Source organism: Grampus griseus (genome assembly GCF_964374135.1).
Source record: "Grampus griseus genome assembly, chromosome: 8".
Classification (NCBI taxonomy): domain Eukaryota; kingdom Metazoa; phylum Chordata; class Mammalia; order Artiodactyla; family Delphinidae; genus Grampus; species Grampus griseus.
Genome location: NC_139002.1, coordinates 108,118,340 through 108,134,580, shown reverse-complemented (window position 1 = coordinate 108,134,580; position 16,241 = coordinate 108,118,340). Strand labels below are relative to the sequence as shown.

The window sequence follows — 16,241 nt, the reverse complement described above, 5'->3', positions numbered from 1 at the left end:
GGAGGTGCACGGCTGGGCCCCAGCTGAGAGGCGCTGGGCTGGGGAGCACGTGGGGGGTGTGTGTGTGTGTGTGTGCGTGTGTGTATCTGTGTGTGCATCTGTGTGTGTATATCTGTGCGTATATGTGTGCATCTGTGTGTATGCGTATCTGTGTATGTGTATCTGTGTGTGCATCTGTGTGTGTTATGCGTGTGTACATGTATGCATGTGTGCATGTATGTTGTGCATCTGTGTGTATCTGTATGTGCATTTGTGTGTATGTTTGTCTATCTGTGTGTGTACAGCTGTGTGCATCTGTGTGTGTAACTGTGTGTGTATGTGTGTGTGCCTCTGTGTGTGTATCTGTATGTGCATTTATGTGTGTGTGTCTATATCTCTGTGTCTGTATGTGCATGTGTGTGTGTATCTATGTGTGTATCTGTGTGTCTGTACGTGCATGTGTGTGTGTGTACATCTGTGTGTATGTATATCTGTGGGTGTGTCTGTATGTGCATTTGTGTGTATCTGTGTGTATGTGTATCTGTGTGTGTGTGTATATCTGTATGTGCATTTGTGTGTGTATCTGTGTGTGCGCGTGCCCTTTCCCCGAACTCGGCGTTGCCCTGAAGAGGGTGCACGGGTGGAGGGCGCAGCACAGACACAGGCAGAGGGAGGATGCGCTCACACCTGGGTGGGTTCCCTATGACAGAAGAGCCCGGGGCCTCCTTTTACCATGATTTTCTGTCCCTGAGGCCCCCCGGCAGCCCCAGCCTCCTCCGGGCCCTGCATCCCCGACCTGTGTTACTCAAGAAGATGGCTTTGATAAACAACTCACAAGCTCTGTGACTCCGTCCCCGGCTCCAGCAGCCTCCCTGATTCAGAGCCAAGGGCTGGCAACGGTGGGTTCGGCCGGCAGCCCTGCTGTCCCCTCCCTCCAGCCACTTCCCATCGTCCCCAGGGCAGGCTCCCTGCCTTGCGTCCTCCCACAGCCGGGCTCCTACCGGTGGCACCTTCGTGGCAGAGCCTGGGGTCGGGGGCCCTTCATCTCTGGGCGGCGATGGGCTGTTGGGCTCCATGTCCTTCCCTGCAAGAGAGTGGCCGGCATGAGGACCGGGGCATGGCTGCCGGGCAGCCCCTCCGCCGCTGCCCAGTGTGTGGCAGGCGAGGCACGGGCACCGGCACGGGTGGCCTGGGCGGGGCAGGAAGCCAGCCCAGGCGGTGGCTGCGGGACCAGAGAGCTAATGAGCACCAGTCAGCGTCATGAGGGGGTGTCACCGCTGGGAGAAGCCCGGGTGCCCTGGGCGCTGGTGTGGCACACCCTCTGGGGTCTGTAAGACAGGCCCCCTGTTTTCAGTTCAGGGTACCCAGACCTCGCCTGGCTTTCCCCCACGCCCCAAATCCGCTGGCTGGAATTCCATTGCTCCCCAGTGCTGGGCTCTCGGAGGGAGGTGGCCGGACACTGTCCCCGCGCCCCTCCCAGCAGGCTTCCTCTGCAGCTCGCTTGAGCGGGTGGGGGGGCGTGAGGTGTCTGGATTCGACCCTGGGGGGAGCGGCTGCCCGTGCCCGGCTCCGTTTTTTTTTTTTTTAAACATCGTTATTGGAGTATAATTGCTTTACAATGGAGTATTAATTTCTGCTGTATCACAAAGTGAATCAGCTATACGTATACATACATCCCCGTATCTCCTCCCTCTTGCGTCTCCCTCCCACCCTCCCTATCCCACCCCTCTAGGTGGTCACAAAGCACCGAGCTGCTCTCCCTGTGCCATGAGGCTGCTTCCCACTAGCTATCTATTTTACCTTTGGTAGTGTATATATGTAAATGTTACTCTCTCACTTTGTCCCAGCTTACCCTTCCCCCTCCCCGTGTCCTCAAGTCCATTCTTTACATCTGCATCTTTATTCCTGTCCTGCCCCTAGGTTCTTCAGAACCATTTTTTTTTTTTTTTAGACTCCATGTAGCTCCGTTTGTTTTGAAGCGGGTTTCTAAAGCTCAGGAAGAAGAGGCCATGGTCTCAGAGGAGGCCTGAGGCCGCCTGACGGGCCACTCCCGCCCGCTCCCTGTGGCTGGTGGTTTATTGCCAGGTCCTTGCAGGAAGTGGAGAAGCAATGACTAGGGGAGAGCCATCCTGACCGGGAGGCACCAGGGGCTGGGGTGTGAGCAGAGCAAGGCCGACGCCCTCCCTCCCCAACCCGGACAGCACAGAGAGGGAAAGGGACCTGCCTGAGGCCACACAGCTGGGCTTCGAAGCTGAGGAGGGCCCAGGCTTGGCTGTCCCCACCCATGGCCCACGTGCCAGGTGACCGGGTTCCCATGTGGACGCTGACCTGGACCCAGAGAGTCGAGCTCATTCTCTTCACCCAAGAGCAGGTTGCGGCTGAGTTTCCGGGGGTCGACTTTCTGAGGGGTGGAGGAGGGCGGACACAGTGAGAAGCGTCGTCGCAGAAAGGCCTCCTCCTTCATGGCGTGGGCACTGGGGGGCTTCTGGAAGGAAGGAGGGGAGAGTACTGGTCACGCCTCACGCCGAGGCTGGGGCAGCCTGGGGCCTGGAGGGGGTATCCTCCACCCGCCCTGGCAAGGGGACCAGAGACCCGCCAGAGAGCCAGGGCCGAGTGGCCGGGGCCACCGTGTCTTACAGGCAGGTCCCCACTCAGGGGACGTCTCAGAAATGGGATGAGGGCCCGAGGGGCCTGTGGGTCACCCAGGGAAGGCTTCACGGCCAAGCTCAGGCTTTCCAGGGCCCATGGCAGAAGCCAGGCCTGGACCGGCCCCGCTGGAAGTTTGGCTGTCACAGCTGTGGCAGGACCCCCTGCCCCCCAGGCCCGGCACTAAGTCGGCTCTGTAGGACCTTGGACACGGTGAAGTGGAGCTGAGGTGGGCCCCTGACCCATGCCGGGCCACCAGACTTCCCCCGCTAGGGGATGGAGCTCCGTGGTGGGAAGACAGCGACTGGTGCACGCAGGGGAGGGGGCCAAGGGCTGCCCAGACAGGTGGCCACAGAGCCCCCGGGGGAGCTGGCATGGGGCTGGGGCCGTCCCTGAACATGGCCTGCCCATCCCACCTAAGGGCGCCTCGAGACCCCGCCTCCTGCCCTCCCTGGCTTCAGCTCCCGGCTGGGTTTCTGATCCCTGCACCCAAAGCGCCTTAACTCGGAGAGGCAGTGCAGGCGTGCTTACGGTGAGGTGCACCCGAACCCACGCTCCACCCAAGACATCACCTTCCTGCCCCACAGCACTGCCCAAACCAGCGTCCGGTCCCAAAGGAAGCAGCGGCCCCCGGGGAGCCCGACGGCCAGTCCTTCAGGTGCCTGCCGCGCCCTCCCAAGCCCTGCCGCTGCCCCGGTCTGCCCAGATCAGGAAAGAGGCAGCTCCCTCTGTCTCCTGCCCCCTCGCAGCCCCGCCCTGCGTGGGGCTGGGGCAAGCAGTTCCCAGTGGACGGCACCCCGCCACCGACGTCGGCCCATTTTATGGATGAGAAAATCATGGCTCCAAGAGCTGATGACCTCGCCTTGTGGTCACGGCCTGGCCGATGTTGGCAGAGCAGGAACTCCGGCTCGGAATCCTGGGTTCTTTCCACTCCCTGAGGACGTGCTGCGTAAAGGCCCAGTGACCGATTTCTAAAGGCCCAGGGGTGCCTCCTGCCGCCTCCCGGGTGGGCCGGTGGCCTCCTGCCAAGCCCAGGACAAAGTTCCCGCTTTCTCCCCTGGCCCTGGGCCTTCCTGGGCGGGGCAGCAGAAACACAGAGCCTTTCCTGCTGTGACAGGTGGGCCAGTGGACCCGGGCAGGGCTTCAGGAGTAGGCAGGGTGGCCCAGGGTTCCGTCGGCAGCCCCGGAAACTCCTCTGTGTTCCCTGCCCAGGGGTCAGAGTGGGGGGGCTCCAAGGCTGCAGTGGGCCCAGGGGCCCCACCCTTCCTAATCACTACCGTGTCACCTGGCTAAGCTTGTCACCTCTGCCATTTCACAGAGGGGGAAACTGGTTTCAGAGAGGTTGGGATTTGGGGCCCCAGGTCGCACAGTTGTTCATTGGCAACGGCTGTGTTTGAGTCAAGTAGGCTGACTCTCAATCCTGGCCCGAGTCCCCCCCTCTCACCAGTTCAGCTTAGCTTCTAGCAAACCCACTGTGGGGAGGAGCGGGCGGGAGTCTGGAAGCCCAGCCCCTGCTTGCAGAGTCTCAGTGCTCGCTCACTGACTCCCCAGGCGTGTCTCAGGCCAGGGAGCCAGCACCTGAGAGGAGGTCCGCCGCGTCTTCCTCATGTAGCTGAGATCTTCCAAGCACCTGGCTGGCAGCCGCGGTGAGTCAGACCCGCTCCTGCCCTGGAGGCCCCAGGACGCGTGAGGAGGGATGACACAGGTAGGCCTTCCTCACCTGGAGCTGCATGTCTCTTAGGGGTTGAGTCTTGCAAACTTGGGGCAGGGAGAGGGGCTCCTGCCCACACATCTCAGCTCCCCCATCTGGCCATGCACCCCGGCTCTACCAGGGCAGGGTGGGGAGGGCACAGAGGTCACTGGCTGCCTTTCTCCTCCCCCAGCACAGCTAACCACCAGCGGCCAGTGGGACTCATTAGTCTGTGAGCCCCACCATCTGCTCATATATACCATCCTCCGTTCCACCTTCCCTCCCTCCTTTCCATCCATCCATCCATCCAGCTAGCCAGCCACCCATCTTCCCACCTGCCTATCTGTCCATCCATCTAACTGCCTAGCCACCCATCCATCCATCCAAACATCCAATCATTTAACCATCCATCGATCCATCGATCCATCCGTCCAAACTCTCTCCCCTCCCTCCTCCGTGAATCTCTCTTCTCAGAAGAGCAGCCTGATTTCCCTTCCCCCCTTCCTTCCTATTTGCCCAATAATCAGGTACATCAGAGGTGACATCCAAATGGCTGAACAGCTGGTCCAGAACAGACCCCCACAGATCCGAGTGCAGTGCCGGCGGGCACCCGTGGATACCCCCTCTGTGTCCTGACACCCCAGAGCAGGCGCGGGCCCCCAAAGGCCCCCCTCTGACCCACTCGGACAGCGAGGTGGCCCCTCTCCTTCGGCAAGGCCTCAGGGTGTACACGCAGCCCCTCGGCCTTCCCAATGCCCACCCCTGGCTGCTGTCTCTGATCTCGTTTGGGGTCAAGGAGGGAGAGATGCTGCTTCGTTCATTTCAGAGCTAAATCCAGGGCCCCTCTCGCCAGAGGCTCCACACTGTGTTTAGAACACAGTCCGGCCTCTGTCTCCTTGTCCCTGTTTTCCAGGCCGTCAGGACCCCTGCCCGCTCCTCCCACCTCATTCCCTGCCTGGCTCTGTCACCCACTTGCCCCAGACACACTGGCCCCCGTTATGTTCCTTGAACACGCTAAGCCCGTGCCCACTGGGGCCTCTGCTCTGACGTCCCCCGCCACCGAACGCCCTCGCCCACATCTCCGTCCGTCCGTGTGGCTGGGTCCTTCTCAAATTCCACTCTCCGCTCAAATGTCCCTTCCCAGAAGGTTGCCACCCCTCTGTCTCGCACAATGCCACATCCCCGTGGAACAGTCCAAGTCACTGGACCGTTGCTCCTACATTCCTTCTTCTGTGTCAACTTTCTTCCACCCCAGGATGCAAGTTCCAGGAAAGGGGACAGCACTGTCCCTCCCGTTTGCTGAGTCTCCCCAGGGCCGGGAGCAGGGACTTGCAGCGGGCGTGGGCGCCACTCCGCTCCAGGGCTTGGGGACCCCAGAGCCTGGGGTGAATGAAGGCAGCGGAGCAAACGCCCCTGAGCTTCGTCCCTCCTCTGCGGGTTAGGGGAGGAACCTCTGGCCAGCGTCAGCTTGGGGGCCGATTTTCACGGTAACCCTGGTGAGGTTCCTGTCCCAGGCCTCCTGCCATGCCTGGTGCGGCCGAGGACTGAGGCCCTGCCCTCCAGGCACTGGCAGGAGGCAGGAGGAATCCGGCACCTGGCGGGTCTGCGGACCCTTGGAGGCTCCAAGCTGGGAGGACCGTCAGCCCGATGCTGGGCTGACCATGACCTTGTCTGCTGCTCTGCACCTCACAGGGAAAGCTGAAGGCTCGTAGCCCAGGGAGCACAGACCCGTGAGGATGGGAGCCAGTCCATGAGGATGGAGAGAGGAGGGAGGGAGGCGGATGAGGAAGTAGACTCCCAGGCTGAGCCAGCAACCAGGGACCACACCCGCGGCGGGCAGCTATCTCCCTCTGTCCTGGCCTGGGCTCCAGCTGCCCAAGGGCTCAGGGCACGCTGTCTCTGGGCCCAGCCCTGGGCCCTTGGAGCCTGGATTCTGCCCGCCTGAGACATCTCGGGCCACCATGTGCCTTGCCCTCACTGGCCTCCCCAACCTCTGACGGCTGGCCTGTGCCCCGACCACAGTAATAGCCCTCCGTTACCCTTGGTTACTGGGGCTCCGTTACACTTGGTTACTGGGGTGACGCTTGCCCGTACACAGCTCGCCCTCGGCCTACAGTTGCCTAAATTCTTCCCCCGCTGCCATAAATGAGGCTGCCGTGGCTTCACCTGGCCCTCGTTATTATGAAGTCCAGGTGTCTGAGGGGACACCGTAGGGTCTGGAGGAAGGAGCCCAAGGGCACCCTGACACGGTGAGACGGCCCCCGACACAGCACGTGAGGGGGCCTGAGCGTGAGGGGCCCTGGCATCCCTGTGCGGGAGCCTCGGGTGTTTCAGCAAGAGGGGGCCCCCAGCCCAGAGGCCCCCGGGCCCCCTAAGGGGGAGCTCAGGAATCGGGAGGAGGGGCGGCGGCTGGGGAGAAGGTCTGTGGCCTGGGACTGCCCAGCCCTGGCCAAGCCTCGGGGGAGGGCTTTGCAGGCCTGAGCTCAGCAGGGAAGCCGCTGCAGCCCCTGCTCAGACCCAAGACCAAGCCAGCCTCGGGGCTTGGGAAGGCGTGGCAGCGTTTCCCACGCTGACCTGCAGGGTTGAGGGCGCAGGTGTGGTCAGCTTCCTGCAGGCCCTGGCAGTGGTGGCACCTCTGGGGGACGGCGGGCTGTGGTTTGCTGCCGGAGCCCTCGCGGCCCACCCAGCAAGCAGGAATCCCAGCCCTGGAGGCACACGTGCCCCTGGGGACAAGCACCCCGCCCCTGGGACCGCCAGGTTTGTCCGTCTGAGCAAGCTCCTTCCCATGGAGGCAGGCGTCTAGGCGGGCCCACCCCTTGGCCCGAGAAGCTCCAGGACAGGCAGGGCTGGCCTCCCACCACTCCTCCTCCCGGCTGGTCCCCGCAGAGGAAAGGAACCCTGACCCTAGCCCTCTCGGGGGCAGCACGTCTGCCCGTCTTGGGGCCCGAGGCACACACCCCTCGTGTCTTAGTTCGGTCCATGCGTTAACTCCCCGCCGGGCTGGGCTTCCGCCGTGGGGCACATCCCAGCTGATTCCTCGACTGCCTGAACCCCTGGGTACCCACTCAGGCCGGGCACCTGTAGGGCCGATGCAGCATTTCCAGAATGAATCAGCTCACGCTGGCAAGGGGGCTTGCGAGGGGTCAGGGCTGTCGCGGGTCAGGGAGTAGCCCTGGGGGCCCAGAGCAAGGAGCGCAGGGGCCCCTCCTGCAGCCCTGCTCTGGGCAAGGTAGTGGCTGTCCAGGCATCCAGGGATGGACCCGCCTCCCCGGTGTCCTCTGCGTCCCAGCAGCCTCCTTGCAGCCTGCCCCAGACTCCTGTGCCCCGCCTGCACCCCAAGGATGCAGAAGGTCCGGGCTGATGGGCGCCATGGGGGCCTCGAGTGAAACATCACTGCCAGGAGCCATCAGGGTCCTGCAGCCGCAGGCGGGACGTATCCACGGGTGGTGTCTGGGTGCAGCCCTGCCCGGCAGCAGGGGCCGCACAAGCTGACCTTCAAGCTCTACCCCGGCTCAGGAGTCTTCCTGTCAACCGCAGGAGCCTCCTGGTCTGCTTCCTTAGGGCTCCCCACTTCCTCCTGCCCCACTGCCACTCCCGGGCCACCTGGGAGATGAGGGGGACAGATAGGGGAGCCCAGGACGGGAGGCAGCTCCGACTTCCGGCTTGGCCGCCTTCACCCCGCACGGCCTGAGCTGGCTCCTCGGCTTCCGTTTCCCTTCTGGGGCACGAAGGCCCCCCAGCGTCGGGGGCAGACGGGTCCCACGTGGTGCTGGCCCAGAGTAGACGGGGTATAGGTCAGGCTCGGCCCCGCCCGGGCCAGCCCCATGTCCCTGAGCTCCAGCACTTGCTCGGGCACCTGGTAGGTGACAAGCTCTCTGTCCCTAAACAAGGCCACCTGGCCAACATCAAGGCCTGGAGAGCTGCACAGAGCCCACCCTGCCCCACCTGGGTGCCTGCACCCTGCCCCTCCCCTCCCCCACTGGAAGCTGCCTTCCGAGCAGTTATTTGCCTCTAAACACTGTCCCCTCCCTCCACCACCAGAGGCCCACCTTCGGGCCAGAACAATGTGATCTTTGTAAGGAAAGGTCTTCTGTGCCTTATCTGCGAGCACAGACAGGATGCCCAGCCCGCTTATCTGGGGCCAGAATCCGCGGAGCCGCCTGCAGCTCTCGGTGGGAAGGGCTGAGGCTCTGAGAAGGAATCCAACAGAATCCTGGACTCACTTCGCATCCCACCTGCAGGCGCGGAGGTGGGGGGGGCAATTCTGAGCCTGGGAAAAGGTCCAGTCCTGCCTGTGGGACTGGCTGTGTGGCCTCAGCTGGCCATGCTCGTCTCTGAGCCCCTATTTGTAAAGGGGGGGGTTCCTCTGAGTGGGGGTGGCAAAGTCCCCTGCAGAGGCCGAGACGGTGAACCCAGTGTGAGTTCCTGGCTGCCTGGTTAGCTTTCTCACCAGTGGCTGAGTGTCACAACTGGCCTAACTGTGCTAGAGGGCAGGAGGGCAAGAGTTCCTGGGCAGGGGAGGTGCGGCTCGGGCCACGGGGGGCTCCTCTGTTAATTGGTGGGTGCAGGAGTAGCAGGCACTGGCAGCCCGGCCACCGCCAACGTGCCTGCACTCACAGTGCACTCACTTCTGCTTGAACAAAACGGATCGTAAAAGGCGAGGGGAGAAATGCTCTGAAATCACAGATAAGCTCAGGGATGAAGCCTCGTGAACCCACCCGCTTGGCTCTCTGTCTGCACACCCAGTGGACAGGTCAGCAGATCCCAGGGAAGGACAGCAGCCATCAGTTAAAGTACAGCAGCCATCATGTCAACACCACACGTTTGCCTTCCAGAAACTCGCTAAGGTCCCAAGGCTAGTGGCCATGAAGTCCCTGCCAGGAGGCCCCTCATGAGGGTCCAGAAACATGTCCTGGCTACCGTCCCCCAGCTGGACCTAGCATCTGGGCTCAAACTGGGCAGCCTGAGCAGCCCCCATGGGAGCAGCAGCCCCTTCAGCGCACCGTGGCCTGTGGGCGCATCCCTGACGGGTCCAGACCGGTGTTCAGAACTTCGGACCTGTGCTGTGGACCCCTGACGCGTCCCAGGCCCTTTCATAGGTATTATTCCACCTGATGTGATTCTTATGATATCGGAGAGCTGAGGGTAGCAGATCTCATTTTAAAGAGGCCCCGAGAGCAGAAAAGACCAGCCTGAGGTCCAGTGGCTTGAACCGTGCCCGGGTCCCCGCGAGGTGGCAGAGCTTTACGCCCCCAGTCCCCGTGCACCTTGAAGATGGCTGAGGGCAGGGGCAGAAAGGAAGTGGGGTACGGGATCCTGGGGGAGGTGGTGGGAGCCGGGTCTCCCCCAGAGAGACAGCTCCCAGACAGGCCACCTCGGAGGGCCTGAGCCCTGCGGAGAGGGGCAGGAAGTGGCCTGCCCTGCTCGAGGCCTTGCCTGGGTGTTCTCGGCTGACTCAGCCAGATCACATGGCCGCGGGTAGGGCCAGGCCCTGGCGCCCGCCCACCTGGCTTCCTGACCGACACGGGGCCAACTGGCACACTCAGTACCACGATCGGCTGGCCTGGGCACCGCCCACTTGCCACTTCCTCTGCATCAGGCCACTGCCGCCCAGTTCTGGGAAGCCCGGGCCACTGTGGCCTGATCGGATGTGGTCCCCGCTGCAGGCCTGACCCCACCCTGTCCTACCCAGACCCTGCCCGCCCACCTGTCCCAAATGAGAGTTTGAGTTTCTGATGCAAACTGCATCCTGGTCGCAGTGCTCTGGGACAGGGAGGGGGCGGTGAGAGGACGGGTGCTGTGCAACCAGGCGGGAGTGCAGGGCAGCGGGGAGGACGACGGGGAGGGGAGGCAGGAGCCCCCCAGGAGAGGGGCTTGCCGAGGGTCAAGGGTCGGGGCTGCCCACCCTCAGGTCCAGCATCTGAACCAGGCAGCTGGATCTGGGCCCCCGGGGTGACCTCACGCCCGAGGCACTGCCCGTGCCGCGGGGCTGGCTGCTGACATGAAGTCCTCCGCACACTGCGGGGCTCTCCCAGGGGTGCTGATGTCTCCCGGACATCCCCTGTGGCCTGGCTCTCCCAGCGGGGCTTCTGCTCTGCGTGCCCCCTCCCCCGGGAGACACCCCCCAGGCCGCTGCCTGGCTGGGTGGTGGTGGCTGACGGACAGCAGTTAGGCGGCTGCCCTGGGGGTCACTCGGCCACAGATGGCCACCCGCCCATCTTCCCTCATTGCAGGGCCGAGCCTGGGAGGGAAATTCCAATAAGAAATTCCAATAAGAAAAGGAGAACAAAGTGGGCCAGGGGCTGCTGTGGCCCAGCCTCCCTCCCAGCAGGCAGGGAGGGGCATGGAGGGGGTTGGGAGAAGAGGGGAAGTGGTGGGTCATCGCCGACCCTGAGAGGATTCTGGGGGCTCGAGTGAGCCTGCACTCTCCTCCAGACCCCTCCAGCCTCAGCCTCTCCCCCTGCCCACCCGTGCTCCCCCCATGGGACCTTCCGCAGCTGCTCCTGTCCTGGTGGCCCTGGGGCGGGCGCTGAGCGGGCCTGAAAACTAGGTAGGTAGGAGCCGCGGCCCCTGGAGGCGCAGTCGTCCAGTAAACAGAAGGAGACAGGCCAGGAGGGCTGCCAGCAGATGGGTGGGGCCGAAGCCTGCTGGGGGTCCCCGGAGGGGGGCACTGGCCCTCAGCGGTGCAGGGCGGGAATGGGCACAGCCAGGGCTCTACCTCAGGGCATCTCTGTCAAGGATCTCCCTCCGCAGGGGAGAAGCTGGCCCAGGTTCCCTAAGCAACACCCACCATCTCGGACTGTGTTAACCCAGAGTGAGGCCCCCAGAAAAAGGGAGGGGATGATTCCAGCGGGCCCTCCTTGGTCAGACTGCTGGGCTCTGCCCTGCACGTCTCAGCAAGGGGTGGCCCAAAGGAATGCTCTGTGAAGGGCCAGGGCCGTGCCACCGGGGAGCGGTGCCACCTGGGAAGGGCACACACAGCCCAGCTCTCCTCTGTGTCCCTCCGGTGATCGATGGTGTGAGCTCCAGGCAGGGCCGGGCTCATGCGGGCCTCAGACAACTGCCCTCTGGGGAAGGGGAGTTGTGGCGCCCACAGCCCAGGAAAAGGCAAAGCGTGTGCGGAGGCGGGTGGGCTCCTGAAAGCACCTAGAAGCTCCCTAAGAGACTCAGCAATGTGGCCCCCCAACTTGGGTGGGGGGCCCCCGCCCCCGAAAAGGCTCAGGTCTCCCACAGAGGTCATGGTGGTGGGATCCAGAGGTGTGGGTGCAGCAAAGTCTTCCTCTCCCCCAGCCCCTGCCCGTGCCCCAGCCCTGCAGCGTCCCTGGAATTGGGTCGGGCGCCCCTCATCCAGCACCTTGGCCACACCTGAGCAGGCATCACTGTAGCTCCTGCAGGGAGGTGGCCGCCCCGCCTGCTGGCTGAGAACGCTGAAGCACGGCGCGGCAGGGCGCCCCCAAACCTGCTCAGGACCCCACACGAACACCAGGATCTCAGCCTCATCGGGTGGGGGGGGTGCAGCCTCCGTCTCCTCCTTCCTACCCCAGCCCGGCTGACCCGGGCCGGTTCTGAGTGCGGAGAAACCCTGCCTCTTGCCAAGAAGAGGCGCCCTCACTCACGTGCCACCTTCACAGGCTCGCTGGTGGGTCACCTTAAATGCCAGCCAGCCTGGCCCCCGGCTGCTCAGCGCTGGGTCGGGGGTGCACGCTGGCTCGCTCAGGGGAGATGAGGGCCTGATCTCGCAGGACCCACTCTCAACAGCCCCTGGTCCTGTGCTCTTGGGTGCGTGAGGTCCACGGAAATCCAATGCCCGCTTTTCCCACAAGTCGTGCAAAGCACACCCCAGCCGGACTGTGCCCAAGGCTGGTTCTGGGACATCGACAGAGCGTAATCCCCGCACGGTGTCCACCAGCTCGGCCTGGCCTCGGGGCCCTCCCCCACCAGAGAGAGGGGCACCGAGGACCCAGAAAGCCTGGACCCCCGGGGACGGGCAACGTCTCCCCACCCACCATGCTGTACAGCATCGAGCCGGAGACTGGGGGCCTGGCTGGGGCGTCCAGGCTCCCTGATGCCCAGGCTCGCGGCAGCCCAGGGTTGGCTGTGGGCACCTCGTTTCTGAGACCAAGGAGGTCACAAGGAGGGCACCTGGTTAATTTTATGCATCCACTTGACTGGGCCACATGGGGGCTCAGACATTTGGTCAAACACGATACTGGGTGTGTCTGGGAAGGTGTTTCTGGATGAGGCTGAACATCCGAATCGGTGGACTCGGTAAAGCACGTGGTTCTCCGCAGTGTGGGCGGGCCTTGTCCAATCACTTGAAGGCTTAAATAGCACAGAAGGCTGAGCCTCCCCGACTAAGGGCATTTCTCCTGCCTGGTGCCTTCGAACTGGGGTGTTGGATTTTTTCTGCCTTCAGACCTGAACTGAAGCATCCGCTCGTTTCCTCGGTCTCGAGCCCGCTGGCGTTTGGAGCGGAACTAAACCACCAGTGCCCCTGGGTCTCCAGCTTGCGACCACCCGCAGATCTTCAGGCTGTGCAGCCTGCGTGACGGTACGAACCGATTCCTTTTTTTTTTGCGGTACGCGGGCCTCTCACTGCTGTGGCCTCTCCCGCTGCGGAGCACAGGCTCCAGACGCGCAGGCTCAGCGGCCATGGCTCACGGGCCCAGCCGCTCCGCGGCATGTGGGATCTTCCCGGACCGGGGCACGAACCCGTGTCCCTTGCATCGGCAGGCAGACTCTCAACCACTGCGCACCGGGGAAGCCCCGAACCAATTCCTTATCATAAGTCTCTCCCTCTCTCTCTCTATATATATGTGTTTATTACGTATAGATTATACGTCTACAGATACACACACCAGAGAACACTGACCGACACACCCGGACGTCAGGCTGCCCTCTCCTCCTGCTATGATCACTGACAACACGGCACAGGGGCCCGTGATAAGAGCACAGGTGTAGCCGGCGGGGAGGCAGCACCATGGGGTGGGGAGGCCAGCCACGCACCTACTCAGTGCCTCGGTTTCCTCGTCTGTAACAGGCTGATGGCAGCACCCGTCGTAGGGTTATCGTGGAGTCGAGGCTCGCAGAGGGTTTAGAACAGCAGCACCAACAAACGTGAAGTACTACCGTTTGCAGCACCGAGCCCTGAAGAGACAAGCCTGGCGTCAGGAGTGCAGCGATGGCCGGGGCCGGGGCAGGCTTGGCGTGCGGCCGGACGGAGACAGCACAGGCCCCTCTCCGGGGAGCCGTCCATGGGGAAACCAAAGCCCTCTGGGGGACTGAGGCTGAGAGGTGGGCTCCCGACAGAGCTGGGAAGACCAGCGTGACTGCGAACACCGCCACGGGGCCACGGAACACAAACATGAGGGTCAGGCATGCACGCGTGGGCCCGTGGCCGGCTCCCCAGCTGGTTTGCTTGCTGGCCCCGGGGATCCGGGTGGGCAGACGCCGTGCAGTAATTATACTCCAGTCTTGTCCCAAACCAGCCTCGGCCACACTGCAGGTGGAAAACACTTTGCACAACGTGTGGGAAAACCGAGCACGTGATCTCAGGGAAGCGGACCCGCCTCCCTGCTCCCCACACCCCATAGGACGTGCAGCCCGGCACGCGGCTGCCAGCCCTTTATTTGGTGTCGACGTTGTAGCCCCCGGAGGGCTGAGACAGAGAAGCGTGATCACGGTCTGGGTTAAAATAACTGAACTGAGGCCAAGAACCAACTAATTACAACACACACTGTAACTCACAGAGAGAAAACAAACTTATGGTCACCAAAGGGGAAAGGGCGGGGAGGGATAAATTAGGAATTTAGGATTAACAGATACACACCACTCTGTATAAAACAGATAACCAACAAGGTCCTACTGCACAGCACGGGGAACTCCACTCAATATCTTGCAATAACCTATAGCACAAGAGTCTGAAAAAGAATATATATGTGTATAACTGAATCACTTTGCTGTACACCTGAAACTAACACAACATTGTAAATCAACTATACTTCAATTTAAAAAGACGGTCTGAAATTTACAAAAAAAACAAACAACACTTACTATAGAAGCTGCGCCACCTGGCTTAACATACAATTCTATTGCTTCCTCTTTAATGCCCAGCTGGCTTCGGACTCCACAAAACCCCTCCCTGGCCTTGTCTGAGTGGAGGGTGAAACCTCCTTTCCTAACTGTTCCCCCCGGAATCTCTTCTCTGAAGGAAACGAGCTCCAGATCCAGGGCCGGGGCCCCCTCTCTGCCCCAGATACAGCGGAGCATCCTCGGGCCACCCCCTCTGCTCCTCGAGGCCGGAGGGGGAAACAGAGCCTCACTGGGAATGACCTGTCTCTCGGGACCCTTGAGAGCCTTGGTCCCATTCCTGTGCACCCAACCTGCTCGCTTAGGGGAAACTGCTTCCCCTTGAGCCTTCAGACGAGCGGGTTCCCCGCTCACGGGGAGCCCCGGGGGGACTCACTGAGTGGGACTCACCGCCCCTGTCATGACTGCTCCTGGCGAGGACGGGACATGGCTCTCAGGACCCAAGTACCAGAAGGCGAAGACCCCGGGTTCCCTGCTCACCTGGGAATGGCCGGCACCCAGCTTCCTCCAGGAGCATCTGCACTGGGGGAGGACATGGACCCCCGACACCCTCCCACCCAGCACTGGGCCAGTGGGGTTTCCAGTAGGGCTGGAGCTCATTCTTACATAGCCCTGGGGTGCAGGGCTCACCGAGGTTTCCAGGAGTTGGGTTCTGGGGGGTTTCGTCATAACTTGAGTGCGTGGAGAGGGCAGGAGGGGGCCCAGCTTCTCTGACGTCCAGGGCGAATCCTTGCATAAACTGAAAACTCCCTCTTGCTGGACGGTCCCAATCCTCACACAGCGGCAGCTCCCCCCGGGGCGCACGCCCCCCTGCATCACACCCTGCAAGCACCATGCCCCTCCTCCCCTCCTGCCGGCCTCCCACCCTGTCCAGGGGCTGGGAGGATCCTAGGTCTTGGAAGCAAAAATGACCACAAGCAGTGCTCTGTTTTCCCGCCTTTTCTGCATTTTACAGATACAGTAACTGAGGCCCCAAGGGTGAGCTGACTCACCCGGGGACATGTGGCCAGGTGGCACCGCCCCCTCGACTCCCAGCTCACCCGGGGCAGGCGTGCTTGCCCCCCGACCCCCCGCTCGGCGTCAATCCCAGGGGAAGGGCTGCCCACATCTGCCGGGACTGTCCTGAGAGCCAGAACAGGAACTCCAGGGAGAGAACGTTTATTGGGCTGCAGGTCCGTACGGCAGGGAAGCCCACTGCCTCCTTGCCATGTCCCCAGCTTTCCCGGCCCCGCCGCCTGCAAGAGCCCAGGACCCCTCTGGGTGGATGGCCTCCCTTCTCTCCCCCACGTCCCGTGCTCCTCCAGCCACTTCCCCTGCAGCCCGATCCGTGAGCACCTACTGTGCGCTGTTCCGCCGCCCTGGCCCTCCTGCAGCCCAGCCCGCAGGTTTTAACTCGGGGAGGGGCTGTCTGCACTTCCGGCTGGAGCTCACGGGGTCTTCCTGCATGGCTCCTGGCGCCCCTTCAGCGTCCAGTTCAAGGCCTTGTTCAGCACTGACCCGCTGGGCGGGCAGCTGCTGGGGCGGGAATGGAAGCCCTGCCTTCCAGGCCCTTCTGGGATAACCAGTAGAGGCAGCCCCCCGACCCAGTGACCCCCCAAGTCAGGCTGTGGGCGCCCGGTCACAGCCTCCACCTGCCACTCCCTGGTGGTTTCTGGGGAAACCCGTTCTGTCAGCTGTCATGCGCCTGGCAGAGAAAGTGGCCTTGCCGGTCAGGTAGGACCAAACTGGCACCGGGCCGAGGGCCCCTCCTTGTCCTGCCACGGTAGGAACAGTCCAGGAAGGTGACCTGACATCTCAGCAGGGATGTGGTCACCAAGCTTGCGGACCCCCAGCCCTG

At 62.6% G+C, this 16,241-nt stretch overlaps 1 protein-coding gene across 3 annotated transcripts in view; it reads right to left on the bottom strand.

Moving 5' to 3' along the window:
* Positions 1–16,241, bottom strand: part of OSBPL5 (oxysterol binding protein like 5) — a 65,199-nt gene that overhangs the window by 25,261 nt on the left and 23,697 nt on the right. For 2 of the 3 annotated variants that reach the window (XM_082659700.1, XM_082659701.1), the window contains exons 2-3: positions 2,308–2,464; positions 981–1,063 (exon numbers count right to left, since the gene is read on the bottom strand). In XM_082659700.1, the coding sequence (XP_082515826.1) occupies positions 981–1,063; positions 2,308–2,443 (219 nt within the window). In that variant the 5' untranslated portion in view covers positions 2,444–2,464. Of the gene's footprint in view, positions 1–980; positions 1,064–2,307; positions 2,465–16,241 lie in introns of those variants that run through there. The other variant, XM_082659699.1, reaches the window with a different exon arrangement.